Source organism: Oryx dammah, unplaced genomic scaffold (genome assembly GCF_014754425.2).
Source record: "Oryx dammah isolate SB20612 unplaced genomic scaffold, SCBI_Odam_1.1 HiC_scaffold_19, whole genome shotgun sequence".
Classification (NCBI taxonomy): Eukaryota; Metazoa; Chordata; class Mammalia; order Artiodactyla; family Bovidae; genus Oryx; species Oryx dammah.
This window is the reverse complement of record NW_024070203.1, coordinates 13,221,240-13,239,029: the sequence shown is the minus strand read 5'-3', so window position 1 is coordinate 13,239,029 and position 17,790 is coordinate 13,221,240. Positions and strand designations below refer to the sequence as shown.

At 58.2% G+C, this 17,790-nt stretch overlaps 3 protein-coding genes across 6 annotated transcripts in view; all 3 read right to left on the bottom strand.

Moving 5' to 3' along the window:
* Positions 1-365: 365 nt before the first annotated feature.
* Positions 366-5,101, bottom strand: LRRC24 (leucine rich repeat containing 24). 3 transcript variants are annotated; one of them, XM_040261461.1, is made up of 4 exons: positions 2,818-5,101; positions 2,387-2,665; positions 2,054-2,222; positions 366-1,435 (listed from the first exon to the last, which is right to left on the bottom strand). In XM_040261461.1, exons 1-4 carry the CDS (start codon positions 3,121-3,123, stop codon positions 465-467), a joined length of 1,725 nt encoding a protein of 574 aa, XP_040117395.1. In that variant the 5' UTR covers positions 3,124-5,101; the 3' UTR covers positions 366-464. The 3 variants fall into 3 exon arrangements, with proteins under 3 accessions (XP_040117395.1, XP_040117397.1, XP_040117396.1); XM_040261463.1 differs by having other exon boundaries at positions 366-1,381; XM_040261462.1 differs by having other exon boundaries at positions 2,054-2,213.
* On the bottom strand, positions 2,984-7,168 carry CUNH8orf82 (chromosome unknown C8orf82 homolog). The gene is made up of 4 exons (XM_040261470.1): positions 6,790-7,168; positions 6,209-6,257; positions 5,110-5,943; positions 2,984-3,068 (listed from the first exon to the last, which is right to left on the bottom strand). The coding sequence occupies exons 1-3, from the start codon at positions 7,024-7,026 to the stop codon at positions 5,498-5,500; spliced, it is 732 nt and encodes a 243-aa protein (XP_040117404.1). The 5' UTR covers positions 7,027-7,168; the 3' UTR covers positions 2,984-3,068; positions 5,110-5,497.
* Positions 7,169-7,697: 529 nt separating this feature from the next.
* Positions 7,698-17,790, bottom strand: part of ARHGAP39 (Rho GTPase activating protein 39) — a 54,144-nt gene continuing 44,051 nt past the window's right edge. Inside the window, exons 7-12 of one of the 2 annotated variants that reach the window (XM_040261459.1) lie at positions 14,065-14,157; positions 11,192-11,265; positions 10,622-10,821; positions 9,905-9,996; positions 9,330-9,499; positions 7,698-9,245 (exon numbers count right to left, since the gene is read on the bottom strand). In XM_040261459.1, the coding sequence (XP_040117393.1) occupies positions 9,051-9,245; positions 9,330-9,499; positions 9,905-9,996; positions 10,622-10,821; positions 11,192-11,265; positions 14,065-14,157 (824 nt within the window). In that variant the 3' untranslated portion in view covers positions 7,698-9,050. The remainder of the gene's footprint in view (positions 9,246-9,329; positions 9,500-9,904; positions 9,997-10,621; positions 10,822-11,191; positions 11,266-14,064; positions 14,158-17,790) is intronic. The other variant, XM_040261460.1, reaches the window with a different exon arrangement.

The window sequence follows — 17,790 nt, the reverse complement described above, 5'->3', positions numbered from 1 at the left end:
AGAGTGATTCATCTCCTGTTCTGTTATCCCCAGCCTGGTCACTGGGGACCATGTCTTTGGTTTGCTGCCCCTTCGTTTTTCTGGGCATTTCCACAATCTGTCCCCCTCTCCCACATTTCAGACGTCCAGGTCTACAAAGGGCAGTGGGACCAGAGGCAGACCCGCAGAGCTGGAGGTTGGGTTAATTTGGGAAGTGGGGAAATCATTTCTGGAGGTCTCAGTAGGTTGTTGGGAGCTTATCCCCGGGCACCCCCCATTCGCGTTCCAGGACTTTTCATTTGCAGGGGTCCGCAGGTGCTCCCGCCCCGCCCAGCCCCGCCCAGCCCCGCCGGGGTCCCTAAACCCGCATACACAGCTCGCTACAGTGCGCAGCTTCCACCCTTTACTGACCACGCTGGGGCATTCGCGGGTGTGTCGGGCCGGCCAATCCGCGGTACCCACGTCATCAGCCCGCGCCCCGCCCCTCAGCAGTGGATCTCGTAGGCGGAGGGGGGCTGCAGTGGGAGTCCTTGCGCGACTCCAGGCGCTTCGGCCACTTCCGCCGCGCTCTCGGCGAAGAGCGGCTTGGAGCGGTCGATGACGAACATCTCGTGGCCCCGCTCGTCGCGGAGCTCCTCGAGCTGCGCGAAGGTGCAGGGCCCGTCTGAGTAGTCGTTGACGAAGAGCGCTCCCTCCCCTGAAGGCCCCGGCGCCTTTTTACGCCTGCGCCGCCGGCGGCAGATCATGGTCGCCAGTAACAGAGCCGTGAGCGCCAGGAGCGCGATGGCAGCCGCGATGGCCGTCTGTGTGGCCAGGCCCAGGGCACGGAAGGCCATGCTGCCCGTCTCGGGCAGGGGCTCGTGGCTGACTGGGCCGCCGGCCGGGGGCGGCGCGGACGCCAGCTGCTGCTGCCGGGATACATTGACCAAGAGCTGGAAGGGAACGCGGGCGGCGCCGCCGGCGTTGGAGGCCTCACACTCGTACTTTCCGGCGTGGGCCAGGGTGATGTTGGTGAGGAAGAGCATGCCGCTGCCGGTGTCGGAGGCCCCGAGACCTCCTGGGCCCCGCCACCCAACTTCCGGCTGGGCCTGGGCGCGCGGCGCACCCTCGCGAGGCTGCGCCACCTTTCTCCAGGTCACCAGGGGCTGCGGGTAACCTGAAGCCTGGCAGGCCACCCGCAGGTCCTCACCCAGGTTGGCTGTCACCTCCAGCGGCTCCACGTGCACAGACGGTGGGATGCAGATGAGGCTACTTCCAGATACTTCCAGAAGACTCTGAAGTGCCAGGCGCGGGGGCTCTGCACACAGGATCTTCTTGTCCCTGGAGCTGAGCAGTCGCTGGCCTCCCTCCTTGATCCAGGCTCCCAGCCAGTGCAGGGCACAGTCACAGCGCCATGGGTTCTCTGTAGGCGGAGCAGCAGCAGGCATGTGGCTCAGGGGTGGCTCTGGAACACAGCCTGTGCGGTTGGGGCTGTTGGCAAGAGCAGGAGCCCTTACCTAACACCGTGGGGGACCCCTGCCACCTCTCTCTGTCAGGGCTCTCCTTAGAGTGGGCAGCAGCCACCCACCCCCTACACACACACCCACCCCAAACTCCATTCTGTGATGCATGTCCAATTCATTTCACCAGTCTCTGAGAAAGCTCTTGTTCCTGGCGTCTCTCCCTGCCACAAGTTTTGCTATTTGAGGGGAACCTCTGTGTCCACACGGACATCCCACCAGCACTAAGACCTTGCATATCCTGCCAGTTTTGTCTTCAGGAGCTGTCTGGAGGGAATGTCTCCAGTCTTGGTCATGTTTCCAGTTTTTTCCTGCAGGCCCTCTCCTGGCTCAGAAATGTGGAAGCTGCTCAGCTCTGGTTTGTTCAGGGCCTTGTACATGTTCTGTCTCCCTTAGGCAACTATGACTCTACCCGTGTTCCTAGCAGCTTTCTGTCATGGCTGTGGGTAGGTAGTGCTGCCCACCCCCCAGGGCTGCCACTGGATCCCTCTCCACAGCTGGCTGGCTCCCTAGTGCCACCACTGTGGCCAAGGAAGCTGCCTTTGCATGAGAGCCCCTTGCCCCCAGAAAGTTACCTGTGAGGCGCAGGACCTGCAGGCTGGCCAGTGGCTGCAGGGCCTCCTGGCTGATGGTGCCCAGCTGGTTCCTGCTGAGGTCCAGCAGTGCCAATGAGGAGAGCCCAGCCAGAGCCTGGTTCTCCAGCAGCTCAATGCTGTTGTCCTGCAGGTGTAGCTCCTGCAGTCGCTGAAGCAGGGACAGATCATCAGAGAAAAGGGCCCTGGGGGACAGGTCCCCTTCTTACTAGACTAGCCTGGGCTGCCTTTTTTCCCCTTCACTACTCCAGCCCGGTAGGGCAGGTGGCAGTGAAGGAAGACCTCTAGCCTTCTTGCACACTCCTCCCATCTCACCTGCAAGTGTAGGAAAGTGAAATCCAGCAGCTGTACCAGCTGGTTCCCAGCTAGGTAGAGCACGCGCAGTTGGGCCAGGCCTGCGAAAGCGCCGACGCGTAAGCCGCGCAGCCGGTTGCCAGTGAGCGCCAGTTCCAGCAGGCGCGACTGCGCGCGGAAGGCGCCCGACTCCAGGGCGTGTAGGCTGTTGTTGTGCAGGTAGAGATGGCGCAGGGAGGCAAGGGGCGCCAGGATGCCCGGCTCCAGGCGCGCGATGCTATTGTCCTGCAGGAACAGCGTCTGTGTCGGAGGGAGAGACGGCGTTTACCCCTCTGAAGAGGTCTTTCTTTTCCCTAGAGCGCCCCATTCACTCACGGGGAGGCTCACACACCCGTCCCTCCGTTTCGCTGGCACCCCTTGTCCGCAGCCCGGCAGCCCCACGCGGTGCCCACCTGCGTCCCGGGTGGGATTCCAGGAGGGACCACGCGCAGTCGCAGAGCACCGCACTCCACCGTGGCGCTGTAGCAGCGGCAGGCGGCGGGGCAGGCGGCAGCGCGAGGCGGGAGACCCGGCAGTGACAGCAGCGACAATAGCAGCAATGCAGGCGCCCCTGGGGCCATCTCCCGCGGGACCGGCTGCAGGCCACAAACCTGCAGCCTTTCCAGCAGCCTCTCTACAGTCTGGCCCCGATGGGATGCAACTCCTGAAACACAGGTTGGCAGGCCTGTCCCTAACATTTGAGAGCCAGGGAAAAGCATGAATGGAGGCACACACGGTGTCTGAGTTTTGAAGCTTGAAATCGGTTTAAGAAACTAGTAAAATAAAATTTCATTGCCTTCCTTTATAAAAAGCTTTTTTTAAAAAAAAGTCAAAGATCCGGATCATCAGGTTTCAATTTAGAATTTCTCTTGTCTTCAGAGTCTCGCCACACAGGCCACAGGAGGGAAGCCTATGCCACCCCAACACTTTTCTCTCCCCATCCCCCATCTGCCTGGTACTGAAGGGTTTCCTGCTCATGCACCTGGACACATGGACTGAAGTGCCCTCTACAACCCAACATCCAGCCACTCCTTGGAGCTTAGGTGCAAGAGGCTGCCATGGGCTTGGGAACACGTGGGTAGAGTTCAGGGTCAGTCACCAAAGCATGGACTAGAACGGAAGGCTCTGAGCAGACACATCCCGTGGTCTGCATGAACTCACTCTTGAGCACTGGCATGAGACCTCGTTAAGATACAGAGCCCAGATCAGGGGTCCTTTGCATAACCTCAGGACAGGGCACAAGTCTCCCTGCTGCTAGTGTTTGTCCTTGTCCTCACCTAATTTTGATCTAGAATTTACTCTTGTCATTTTTATCCATAGAACTCATGCCGTGTCCCTAACCCTCGGATTTTCCTGTTGTAACTTGAGGACATGGGCACAACTGGTCCTGGCGGGGGGGCAGGGGCAGGGGGATGGGGGGGAGCAGCAGCCACAGGAAAATGGAGGCATACTTTTGTCCAGGCTCTGGCCCTGCCCTACTTGGGGTGGGAGTGGGTAGAACAGCTTAGCTATAATTAGAGCTTTTTCTCAGCGAACTTGCTAGGGAATTGGAGGATGAGACAGCTGTGGGGCCTGTGTTCTCCATGCTGACTCCTAGAAAGATGCATCCATCTTTGGGGGTAGGTGGGTCCTTGGGATGACTGGGTTGTGAAAGAAGGAACCTTGGGTCACCAACTGAGTTTCTAGTGTAGTTTGCCAAGTAGGTTCTGTGCTCAGTGATCTCCTGGACTTTGAAGGAGTGTGTAGTCTTTTGTTTTGAGGTTTATACACATGCAGCTGTGATCCTAGAAAAAGAAGACCTGAGTCTACTTCAAGGCACAACGAGTCCAGTTCAAAGCACAATGAGTCTAGTTGGATGGTGGGGCTGAGGTGTGTCATCAGCTAGCCTCCACTTCAAATGATCTCTGCTCTGAACACCTGCCTGTTCACCAGGTCTCCTACTAGGAATAGTGTGTCGTGTGGAAAATTACCAAATGGCCTTGGTGTTTATTTAAATCTTGCTCTAAATTTAACTCACATGGTTATTTAAAATTACTGAAGAGAAGCAGGCACAGTGAAAGTTTTAATGTAATTGCTTTGGTCTAGGCAGAAGCAATTCCCAGGTGTCTCAGAATGTGTGTGAACCCCAAGAAGTTGGGGAGCATTCTTAGCCCCTGGGACCCACTTCCCTCAGCAAAAGGGCTGGCCTAGAGTGCCCACCCAGCTTTCAGCGGCAAGGCCTCTCAGAGAAGATTCTTGGCCTCTTCTTAAGGACTTAAGAGGATTGCTGCTCACGTGGACACCCCCTAGATGCTGATACGTGTGGAAGAGCTGGCCTGGGCATGGTTGAGGACTCAAGCAGGAAGAGCAGGGGAGGCTAGCTCAGAAATACTTTAACCCAGCAGAAACCCTCCTAATCTGACTGGGTAGGAGGTGGGGTGTAACATACTGGATTTGGCAACAGCTGTCAGTCTCCAGGGGGCCCATCTGTGCGAGGAGGGGTGAGTGAAGGGATAATGGAGGAAGCCCTGCTTCGCTCTTCCCCGCAGTGCGAGGCCCGAGGGGTCCCTTGCATCCCCTCCGGCGCGGTCTGTCCAGGGCAGGTTCAGGGCAGGGCGTGGTCCCCGTTAGGTCGCACGCCCTTCTCGGTAGTCGAGAGAGACAGAGACAGAATGGGCCCTGATCCCGCCCCACGCCCGCTGACCTTGGGCCGGGCGCCCCCTCACCTGACGCTCCCGCGGCGCGGCTCCCCCGCCGAACCCCGGCCCACAGAGCAGCACCCGGCGGGGGAGGGACGGGCGCCGCTCGGGCTCGCGCACTGGAGGCCCCGCGCCTCCCGCCCGGCCGCCCCGATCCGCCGTCGCGAGCGCGGGGCAGACCACAGGATGAAAACGCCCCAGGCCGGGGGTGTGTGGAGGGAGTAGGGCCCCGGAGTCCCCGCCCCTGCCGGCGTCGGGACTCGGTCCGCGGCGCCACCTCGGACAGCGCCGGTGGGGCGGGGCCGCGGCGCACCTTCGCCGCGCACGCGCACTCGGCCGGCGCGCTCTCCGGGTGGCGCGTGCGCAGCGAGGCGGCCCGGGGTGCCGCGGGTGCCAGCGGATGCTGGCCCGCGGTTCAGGGCGGCGTGGCAGCAAGCAGGAGCGGGGCCAGGTCCATGGTGAGTGCGAAACGGCGGCCCTGCCAGCGCACGTGCGAGGGCAGCTCGGGCGCGCCTGGCGCGTACTCGAAGCAAGCGCTGAGCTCGAAGGCCAGGGCCGATCGCACCAGGCCCACGCCGCCCGCGCGCTCCGGGGCTGGGTGGTAGAGACGCCCATTCGTGGCCAGAGGCAGCAGGCGCGCCGGCTCGAAGGGCACAGCCAGGGCCTCGCCGCCGCCGCAGTAGGAGAGGCGCTGGGGCGCGGGGCCCGCGGCCAGAAGGTGCGTGAAGACCACGGGCCGGTCTTCGCAGCGTAGGAAGTTGCGTTCCCTGCCGCAGAGCGAGAGGAATGGGAAGGAGGCCTCGTAGCGCCCGCTGCGGTTGGGTCTCAGGCGGGAGAAGAACATGACCAGGAACTGCGGGTCTGTGGGGAGGAGGGGGAAAGGGCGTGACTGCTCAGCACGCCAGACCCCGAGTCCCCTGGGCCCTACTGCCCCAGGCAGGCGGCTCTCCCTGGGCTGCACCAAGGGCTTGCGCCGGCTGTCGGACAGCCGCTCAGGCCTCACTTTAGTTAGGGGGCTTTTAAGCACAGTACGGCCAGCCTTCTAACGCGGGCAGGATGGCTGGCAGTTTGGGCAGCGCGAACCCTTAAGAGCCTAAGAAGGTGGGGGTGGAAGGAGCATCGGTACCTTTGAAGCATGTGGTGAAGTTCTTCATTCTGGAGTCGTCCAGGAAAAGCTGCAGAGAAGCAGACCGTGGCCCTTGAGTAGCAGCTCGAGAGAGCCGTCCCAGGGCGAGAAGGCCCTGGTGGGCCTGAGCCCGGGCTGATGTCCGCTTCTTTGCTCGTCTGTGGACACCATGTGCAGGGAGCCTCGTAGAAGATAAACTTGGGAGCCCTGCCGACCTCCCCACATCTATCCCGCGCCCCCCCCGCCTTACTTCCTCAAGCACAGATTCTCTCAGCTGGCATGCCCTTTCCGCGCCTCTTCCTCCTCCCTTTTAGTTTCTAAGAGATGTGCCACTTCCTCCGCAGAGGGTCTCTGAATTGCTTCCTTGTGTGTAAAGTGGATGCCACCGCCAGGGCTTCCAAATCAGGCGCGGCAGCGGGGGCCGCAGGACTGGGAGATGCAAAGCCCGCAGGGCGCAGCCATGCGCGGGACGTTGCCCGCTGGGGGCCTAACCCTTTGGGGCCATAGCCGCGCGTCCTAGTGTTTCCAGCGCGACCCGGGAGGCCGGGTTGCCTTACTGTAAAGACCCCGCCCCCGCCCACCTGGCCCTGATGATCCACATAATAAAAGTACTCGCGCGTCCGAGGCTCTGGGCTCTGGCCCTGCGTGTAGGAGACGCCCCCGCCCCCAGCGTAGGTCCGGACTCCTGGGGACCGAGCCAAGATTAGAACCCAGGGCCGCAGCGCCCCGCTCATCGCCCACATCCTCTTCCTGCGCCGGAAACGGCCGGAGGTCATGCGGGGCAGGTGCTGTGGGAACACCGGTCCCCCGGCGGTCATGGCCTCGTGCTTTGGGTTCCGACTGCGGCCACGGAGCTCGTCCCCCGCCCACCCCTACTCCCTTCTCTCCTCCCAACCCCTGGCGTTCCCGACACTCCCTTCTCTAGATGTCAGGGGCACGCCGCCCAGCAGTTCCGGCTGGGGAAAGGGTAGCGAGAGGAACCGCCCGACGTTGGGGTTCTAGTGTGAGACGCAGGTGAGGTCGGTTTCGGGAACAGGGACATCGGCTGGGCCTGGACTTCGCTGGGCATGCAGGCCCTGTCCCTCCGCCCGCGGAGACTGGCTGTCCTCACGTGAGCGAGGTACGTGCAATGTACCCCCGCCCTCAGGAAGCCGGGCCGGCTGGGCAGCCTGCACGTGAGGGTGGCTGCTGAAGGCAGGTGGTGAATAAACCGCCCAGAAAGCCTATGCCAGCTTGGGCCATACGATAGGTCAGAACCCCGCCTGCCGTCCCCACACCACCCCCAGGCAATCAAGCAGAGCTTACGGGCTCAAATGGAGTATCTCAGGTGCCTCGCCCCATCCCCTGGAGGTACCTTCCTCTCCTCCCCGAACCCCTCCCCGCTCCCCCTCCCCTATTCTCCCTTGACCTTACGTCCATCACCCGCAACCGACTGGCTGCTGATAGCTGCCTTGCTGCCACTGGAAGGAATGGAAGGCGACAGACTCGGAAGTGTCCATACGTACTTTATTCGCACAAAGTGTTTTCATCTCTCGAGTCCATGCGTCAGAGCCAGTCTTTGGCCGGGCTGCCGGTACCCAAGCCTCGAGACCACCGGACCCAGGACCTTCTCCCAGGGGGACACCGGGCCTCGGCACGGCTGGGCTTTTTTTAATAATAAATAAAAACTCAACTCTAAAAAATATATATATATATAAACTGGGGATAAATTAAGTTTTACAACGATTGGAACCCAAAATTCCAAAATGGAAAATGTACAGAGTCTAGGTACCTCCGCCTCCCTATCCTCACCCTGCCCGCGAGCGCTCTGGCCTCGAGGAAGTACAGCCTCTGGTGCCCCTCTGGTCCCCCGCTCTGGGCTCCTGCCCTCTCATCTGCTGCAGGTCTTGGACGGGGATAGGGCAGGATTCGCTTTTTGGTCAAAGCCAAGAAGGTGGAGAAGAAAATGAAGGAATGATAGCAACTTGTCTGCGGAGGATGGGGGAGGACGACTCAAATAAATAGCATTTGGGTTAAGATTATGTCATTAGCAAATTTAGTTCTTATATCTTTCGCTCTATTTATATCTCTATACACAGGCGGGTTGGGATGCGGGATAGATTCTGAATTTATAGTTACACGAAGAAAAAATATTCTCGCCCCTCCCCCACCCTCCCCCAAGAATGCCTGCCCAACCCTGCCCCCCACCCCGGGAGGACTTTGGCTTGGAGGCTCCTTCCCGCCCAGAGAGCCTACTGGGCCCTGGACCGGCCGGACTCTGCTCTGGTGGTGGACAGCCCAGAGCCCTGGAGACCCCAAATTCCTGTGCAGTCACCACGCTGGAAGCCACAGGTGGCGGGGGGGGGGGGGGGGGTAGGGTAGAGGGGCGGGAGGAATTGGGGAGGTGAAAGTCGAAGACCAGGAAACCCCCAGGGCAGAGGAAGGGAGGGGTAGTCGGGCTGGGCCCAGGCCGGGACCAGACTGAGCACAGCACCCCAGCAAGACGGCTTGCCCTAGGAAGGGCGGCTTGTGCTCTCGGGCCGGCCGGGAGGGGCAGTGTCACTTGGCTCCAGGAAACAGAAGGCACTTTCTCGCTGCCGACCGGCGGCTGGCGATGGGCGGGGTCGCGCCTAACGAACCAGCCAGAGGCCGGGGGCGGGGCGGAGGCGCCCTTCCCGGCTGCGCCTTCTGGCCGAGGGCCAGGGTGCAGGAGATGGGGGTTCCAGGGCTGGGGCGGGCATGGGCGGAGCCGGCATGCTACCTCCGCGTCTGGGGCATCCCCTCCCCCCTCCCCGCGTGCCCCCCTGCCCAGGCGCACCCGGGCAGGCTCTGTCCCCACCCTCGGTCCTTCGGTGCCCACGCGCTATAGCACGCCCTCCATGAAGCTGGTGTCCAGGTGCTGGATGAGCACGCGCAGGAAGGACATCTCCTTGCGAGTGTTCTCAAAGATGACCCGTGGGTCATCTGAGCGGCAGCGCAGGCAGTTGGGCGCCATCACCATGGCCAGGTTGCTGACGTCCATCTTGGTGATAGCCACATTGGCAGGCTGCACGAACACCTGCGGGGGGAGCGGCGGGTGGGCCCGAGCCGGGAGCGGAGGGGGCGGGAAGCAGCGCAGAGGGGGCGGGGTGCCACCGCCTACCTGGAGGAAGCGGATGAGGTAGCACAGCACCAGGCGGTTGATGCGGGGCAGCGCGTGCACCACGGCCACAGCGGCCTCCGGGCTCTCGTAGTGCGCGATGCACCGCTCGTAGAACTCGTGCGGGATCAGGGGCTCCTCCAGCTCCCGGTACCACAGCTTCAGCAGCGACGCTGGGAACGCAGCGCGGGGTGTTCAGCCGTGCCGGGCCGTCGGGGACCAGCAGCAGCAAGGGGTGAACCGGGCCGTGGGGGGTGGTGATTGTATGCTGGCACCCAGGGGTCAGGACCAGACTGAAGGTGTCCATATAGCGGTGTGGGCTGCCTGGCTGAAAGCCAGTGGGCTCCCAGTCCTGACCGTCAGGACTGACCCCGAGCGTGGGGACACTGTCCTGAAGGACATGCAAATATTCTAGAGAGGACCTATCGAGGGCTGTACAGCCACTGTGAGCCATGGAGACCGACCAACGGCAGTGGACCTCTGCACTGGAAATGGATCAGAGGGCTGCCCCTTCTCCATGGGAAGCAGGGAGGGCTGAACCATTCCAGCTGCTCCAGCTGAGGGGGTTGGGGGCTCACCTGGGACGTGGGGGTCCTCCAGGCCTGTAGGCACCTTCCACTGGTCCACCTGCAGCTTCAGGGCATTCACTTCATCGATGTCCCCAGGTACTCTGCCGAGCACATGGCAGGTCTCAGGGAGGAGGAGCTGGGTTTGCTCCAGGTCAGGGCTTCATGACCCCTCTCTGCCCTAATGACCTCCTTCCTACTGTAGGGGAGGTGTGGCTGGGGCCCCCTGCCCCAGGCCCTCATCCTGCTGCAGACTCCCCCCATGCAGATCCCTTCCTCAGAATGATCCCTGAGGCTCAGACCCACAAGCTTGTTTCCCCACCTGTCCTGGGCAGGTGAGTCATGACAGCAGGTGACTGGCCATGTGCCACCCCCATGGGGCAGGGCTATCATCTCCACGCACAGGTGAGGATCCTTTGCTGGCAGTTGCTGCATCTTCCCCGGCCCTGCCCATGGCTGTTGTCCAAGTGCCCTCTGGGGCCCTGGTGGCCATTTCCGAAGGATCACTGTCCCAGACCAGCTCCCCTGCCTGGGTTCAGGCATGATGTAGTTCAGGGGGAACAGTCCTACGCCCAGCCTCTCCATTTGCTACAAGGTGCCTCTCTCCGGCATGCTGGCCTCTCGGAAGTGCTCCTCTGAGGCAGGGACCCAGTGTCCAGTGGCCCTGACTGCCCAAGACTGGTGGAGACACCCGCGGCCCCCACACCCGGGGCCCAGGTTGCAGGGCACCTGAAGATGCCTTCCGTCTGGTCGCCGTTGAGTGCGAGCACCTCCTCCGACAGCCGGGTCTGCACCCAGGGCAGCTGCCGATCAGGGTAGCGCTCCTTCTGCATGCTCATGACCTCCTGCAGCGCGCTGCCAAACATGGATGGGCTGAAGACCGCGTTCTTGGCATGTCGGATCTCCTCTACGTTGGGCTTCTTCAGCCCCTGCAAAGGCAGCCCAGCAGTCTGTGCCAGTGTGGCCAAGCACCCAGCCCTCTGTCCCCTGACACGCCTGCAAGGCCTACGCCTGGTTCACCCACCTTTCCTGTGAGCCCCAGGCCTCTGCCTAGCTAGAGCCAGGGTACCCCAACTCCCTGGCCCCCAAGTCAACTCAGCGGGTTCCTGCCTGGCCACCTACAGCACCAGAAGCTCCAAGTGGCGCCCTCTGCCCTGTGAGGGGGTGAAAGGTGAGCCATTCACTTCACCACCTGCCCCCTTCCCAAGTCTGCAGCCCCACCGCCCGCTGGACTTTGTCTGGGCCTCAGCAGCACAGGGTGCCCGCCCACCTCTCCCCGGTAATGCAGGGAGTTCATACCTTCTTGGCCCCGGTCAGGGCTGCCTTCTGCAGCTTGTGGTAACAGTACTTGGCATATGTGCTTATTGCCACTCCTGGAAAAGAATGGTACCAGTTGGCTTGGTGTGGACATGTAAGAGCAGGGGCTGCAGGCCAACCAGTGACTGAGAGGAAGCAGCAAGAGGGGCGAGGAGAGGTGGCTCTTGCAAGAACGTGGGCACCCAGGGCCTTATTCTCCTGGGCTGTGCTTTGAAGTAAACCTATATGGAAGGGAAGGAGGCACTGCTCTCCCCTCCAGAGGAGCCAGACTGCAGAAGGAAGCCCTCTGCCAACCCACCCAACCCTCCCCCTAGTGAGTAAGGGCAGGCTGGGGGTGTGGTGTTTCCCTGGAGAAGTGGCAGGCCGGATAGGGCAGGGCCTGGGACGCCCCTGAGAAGGGGGATTTCTGTGTGCAGCAGGCTTGTGGGCACTCGGCACCACTGCCCGGGGTCACACAGGACAGAGCTCTGGGTTGGCTGGACTGCAGGCCTTCTTGTATCTCTCGATTCCAGCAGGAGGCCCTGGGCAGCCCGGGGAGAATCCTTAGCCCGCAGGGTCCCATGCCCACGTGGCTGAAGGCTGCCTGGGCGGGAGTCAGGGAGAGGGAGGCACAGGGCCTGGCTCGTGGGAGGGGGATAGTGTGGAGTGGATGCCCCAAGTCCTGAACCGGGGTTTTGCTGGGAGGGCAACGCTGGGGAAGAACCACTCAGGGCTCTGCCTGAGGGCTGAAGGTGATAGGAGGACAGGTCTTTTTTCTCAAGGAGGGAGGCTTTCTAACTGGTGGTCATGGAGGGTGGCAGAGCCAGCAATCCAAGAGCAAGGCCCCAAGCACCTTGGCAGGGGTCTTTCCAGATTTGAGGGGAGAGGGGCTAGGAGAAGACCTAGTCCAAGGAGGGTCTGAAATGTGGGCACATCTTTCCTGGCCCAGGCAGGCAAGGGAAGGAGCAACAGGACAGAGAGGAGCCACCTGGGCTGGGCTGTCCTGGGCCATGGACAGAGGGGCTGAACCATGTGCCTCCAGGCTCAGGTCAGGCCCCTTCCCTGTAAGACTCTGTCTCTCCTGAGTGCCACTTGCCTATGGGCCTCTGGACCCAAGCCTCAAATCCAAACACAGAGTCTTTTTCAAAGGAAGCAGTTTCTTGAGATGTCTGAGGATGTGGGGCTCCTTGAACCTCAGTGTGAAGAACACAAACATGTCTCATCCATGAAAACCTTTTCATTTCTAGTTATCACAGAACAGTTGTCATAACTGGTGACGGAGTTCTATTTTACAGGAACCAGAATGAAACGAATGTTTCTTCTAGATGTTTAAACCCTGAAGAATCTGTTTCAGGTCCCTGGGGACCCACAGACCCCTGGCAGAGATCCTAGATGCTGCCTCCCGTTAGCCCACTTGGGACACAGCGCTTGGAACCTTCCACCCCTGGCCCATGTGGCCCACATGGGCAAGCTCTGGGCTCAGGGAGAAGGGATGGCGCTCAAGCAAAAGCAACCTGGGCTGCACCCTGAGCACTGGGAGCACTTGGGAGAAGCACTCCCTTTCCCCGTCCTGGGTGCAAGCCCCCTCTCCCTTGGGTGACTGCTTCTGTCCCTGGGCCTGGGGCCCATGGGCAGAACTGCCTTGACCTCCTGCCACAGGGTCTCACGGGGCTTCCTGCACCTCTCACCTTGTGTTGGTGGTGCAGCCTTTCCCGGCCTGATTCCCTATCTGTAGGATGGGGATGGGTGCCCATTAAGGGCCGACCTCAGAATCTGGCAGAGTGAGAACTCAGCTGAGGGCCACTAGTGCTGGAGTCCCAGGGCACAGCCTCCTGGGCCAAGACTATGGGGTGTTTGCTGAGTGCCCAGAGCCCCGCCCAGGGAGCCCTCTGGTGGTGTGGGGACCCTGCTGTGAGCCCAGGGAACCCTCTGGCAGTGTGGGGGACTCTGCTCTGAGCCCCACATCCAGAGGCTGACAAAGCAGTTCTCCCAGAGCCTTGCTGCTGTGCCGGGGCCCAGGCCATGAACCTCAAAGGTTACCAAGTGTGGCCAGAACCTGCTGCCTCTGGCATGTGCTCTGCAGGGTCCCAAGGGTCTGGCTCCCTTCTCTGACCCACTCAGGGCTCCAATCACCCCTGACCCCATTCATAGCTGCACTGCTCTTGTGGACTGGCTTGGGCAGGAGTTCAGAACCCCTGCTCCTACCCCCAACAACAGTGGCCCAAGGGTGCCCTGGAATCCCAGATGGCAGCTGCCCCCTTTCTCCTGGCACAGGCAGCAGACAGCCATGCACTTCCCAGAGGAAGAAGAGTGAGGCAAGTGTGGGTAACTAGGTGTAGGCAGGCTGGGATCTAGTCCCAGGATCTTGGTGCCAAGAGGGGCAGTTCATGGCCCAGCAATGCACCACTGGCTCTCCTGGTGGGGGAGGCACAGCCTTGAGCTAACAAGGCTTCCCTGGAGCTTGGGCAGGGATGGGGTTCCCGAGCCAGGGCCCAAGAGAACGGCAGGGATGGGAATGCTGGGGGAGGGCGGCTGGGGAACGCCTGAGTGTGCTGGGGGCCCTGCCAGGGAACCGAGGCCGGCTTGGCCCCCAGGGCACTCCTGCACCAGGGGCTGCCTCCAGCAGGCCCCTCCACACTGTGCGCCCAGCATGCATACTGGAGAGTGTCCTGAGCACCTCAGAAGCCAAGAGAGGGCGGTGCGACCTCTCCCAGGAAGCCCTGTCGACAAGCAGGCTTCTGCCCCCTCTGGAGGAGGCCTGGCAGTTAGTGCCCCCCACGCCCCAGCCCGGAAGTGGTTAGAGAGAGGGGGCCAGGCGGCCGAGCCGGAGAGCAGAGCTGTGCAGCGCAGCACCCGGGCTGCGGGAGAGGCCCTACCATCCGGCTCCTCAACATAAGGCTTGGGTTTCTTTCTCAACTTGGACTTCTTCTTAGTGTTCCTTTCCAGGAGCGCTTTCATGTGCTGGGTCACTGAGGAGCAAACAGAGGGTGAGGCCACAGAGCACAGAGGAACACGAGCCCACATGGCCCCACGCGGGGCTGACCCCGGGCGGCTGAGGGGTGAAGGCCCAGCCTGCGGGGCTCCTTGAGGGGGGAAGGCGAGTGTCCTGCTCACACTCCCGGGACAGGGGTGGGTGTGAGGGCCTGTCCAGGCCACATGGCAGGGGAGGCGCCAGCAAGATGCCTGCGGGCAGTGGGGAGGGACTGTGGTCAGCTCCAGACCCTCTGGCCGACAGGACGGAAGGGGTGGGGAGAGCCCTGAGGAGGCCCCAAGCTAGCGATGGTGTTCCTACATGGCTGAGGGGGTGCTCAGAGCAAGAGGTGGGGGCCGGGCTCCCCTCTCTGGCCAGTCGGGGTGCCTCCCACTCAGCACCACTGACGCAGCCCCTCCCCCGTCCAACGCTCCAGAAGGAAGTTGGGGTGCACGGTCCACACTGAGGTGGGAGCTACCTCCCATCACAGTGGACCCTCTTACCTACATAAACTATTTGTAATTCTTCTGGATGGGAAAGCTGTTATTTACCTAATTACACTTTGGGCTATAATCCAATATGCTTTATTCTGCTGTTCAGTGCTCCAGCTTTGGCCCCGGAAGCTGTGTTCTCTAACACAGCCCTGTGTCAACCCTCATCCCTTCCAGCACCTCCTCCCCTCGACGGACATCACTGTGAGCAAACTCTGGAAGACGGTGAAGGGCAGGGAAGCCTGGCGTGCGTGCTTCAGTCCATGGGGTCCCGAAGAGTCGGACACGACTTGGCAACCAAACAACAATATGTACATTCCCAACCCCAGCCTTAGAAGCAGTTGCTTCTCCAAAGAGCTCTGGTTCCTTCTCATGGAAAATGCTAGAGACCAAGAGCTGTCGGTCAGCTGTGCTCAGTTCTATGGGGTGGCACTGCCCTCGCTGACAGGGCTTGGGCAGATAAACAGGTAGCTAGGTGGGAGAGGCTGCCTTCTCTTCCCAGTTCAGAGTTTTTGTCAGGAATGGAATGCTGGATTTTGTCAAATGCTTTTTTCTCCACTCATATGCTCATACAACTTTTTTTATTCTGCTAATATGACAAATCGCACTGATTTTTAGAATGTTAAACCAACTTGCCCTTTCTTAGATAAACCCCACGTACTCAAGATGCATTATTGTTTTAATATATTATTGAATTCAATTAGCTAAAAATACTGTTAAGTTTTTGTACTATGTTCATGAGGGATACTATCTGTGCTTTTTTTTTTTTTCTTCAAATTTTTGGTAATGTTCTTTTTCTAATTTTGATACAGAGAGAACTGGGAGATAGTCCTTCCACTTCTGTTTTCTGAGTTGGTAAAGAATTGCTACACAAGCAAGCATTTGATAATTCTCTAGTGAGGTCATTTGGGCCTGGCATTTTCTTTGCGGGAGAGTTTTAAAGTCCTAATTTAATTTCTTTAGTAGATATGATTTTTCTGGTTATCTATTTTTTACTGAGTGATCTTTGGTAGTCTGTGTTCTTAGAAGAATTTGTCCATTTCCTGTAAATTGTCAAACTGACTGACATAAAAGTTGTTCACAGTATTTTCTTATTATCCTTTCAACATCTGTTGAATCTGTAGTGATATCATCTCTCATTCTTGATACTGGTAGTTTATGTCTTTTTGTCCTTGTTAGTCCATATGGAGGTTTGTTCATTTTGTTGGCCTTCTCAAGTAATCAGGATTTTGTTTCACTGATTTTCCACATTGTTTTTTCTGTTTTCTTTCATTGATTTCTACTCTAATCATCATTTCCTCTCTTCTCCTTACTTTTGGCATAATTTCCTCTCTCTTTTCTAAAGTTTCTCAATTTAGAAGTTACATGATTTGAGATATTTCCTAGTACAGATATTAGGTGCTGTAAGTTTCCCTCTAAGGACTGCTTTAGCTCCATCACACTAATTTTAACATGTTTTGTTTCTATTTTCTTTCAGTTCAAAATACTTTCTATATTCTCTTTTCATTTTTATTTGACCCATGAATTGTTCAGTATCATGTTTAGTTTCCAAATACTCAAGGATTCTCCAGATATATTTGTGCTGCTGATTGTCAGTTTAATTCCATTGTGGTTAGAGGACACACTTTCTTTGACTTACATTCTTTAACTTTATATTGAGACTTGCTTCATGGCTCACGATATGGATTATTTTTACAAAGTGGCTGACATTTGAGTCCAGATGCTCTAGGCTTCTCTGGTGGTTCAGACAGTACAGAATCTCCCTGCAATGTCGGAGATCTGGGTTCGATCCCTGGATTGGGAAGATCCCCCGGAGAAGGCAACGGCCACCCATTCTAGTATTCTTGCCTGGAGAATCCCATGGACAGAGGAGCCTGGTGGGCTACTGTCCATGGGGTCCCAAAGAGTCGGACACGACTGAGCAAATAACACACCTGCTCTGGGATCCAGAGTCTTAAACTTTGCCTGCTTTGTTTCTTAAACAGACCTTCAACTCGTCCCTCTGTTTTCAGTCCCACGGTCACTCCCACTTTCATACCATTGCTGGAGGATGCTTGCCCCTACTGCTGAACTTCTCAGGGTTTGCCAACTGCTTCAACTTTTCAGCTTCCCCACCACCTGCTTGGGATCCATGTTTCTTGGTCTGCCAAGTGAGTTTCCAGCTACTTGTCCATTTGCTTTTCAGCTTCCAAAACATGATTGGTTTTCCTCTTCCCTTGTCTTTGTCCTGGTGGGTTTTAGTATTTTTATTATAATAAAATATACATACCATAAAACTTGCCATTCTAACAACTTCGATTGTACAGTTCAGGTTATTAATCACATTCGTGTCACTGTGTCATCACCACCACCCACCTCCAGTGCTTCTTTCCCAAGTGGAAACTACGACTCAAACAACTCTCCGTTTCTCCTTCCTTATAACCCACGGCACCCCCGTGCTGTCTCTCTGAATTTGACTGCTCCAGGGACACTAGTGGTAGCGGCGCTAGTGGTACAGAATCCACCTGAAATGCAGGAGATTCAGATTCGGTCTCTGGGTTGGGAACAGCTCCTGGAGTAGCAAATGGCAACCCACTCCAGTGTTCTTGACTGGAAAATTCCATGGACAGAGGAGCCTACAGTCCACGGGGTCGCTAAGAGTCAGACACAACTGAGCAACCGAATACACGCTGGGAAGGACCTCATGGGTAGATTCATATAATATTTATCTTTTGGGATCTGGCTTAATTCACTCAGCCTAATGTTTTCAAGGTTCATCTATATCGTAACCTGTGCCAGAATTTCCTTCCCTATTTAAGCTGAGGAAGGCTTTCTGATCTCTCCTTGCTATTCTTTGGAACTCTGCATTCAAATGGGTGTATCTTTCCTTTTCTCCTTTGCTTTTCACTTCTCTTTTCATGGCTTTTTGTAAGGCCTCCTCAGACAGCCATTTTGCTTTTTTGCATTTATTTTTCTTGGGTATGGACTTGCTCCCTGTCTCCTGTACAATGTCACGAACCTCCATCCATAGTTCATCACAGACAGGAAAGCCTTCCTCAGTGATCAGTGCAAAGAAATAGAGGAAAATAATAGAATGGGAAAAACTAGAGATCTCTTCAAGAAAATTAGAGATACCAAGGGAACATTTCATGCAGTGATGG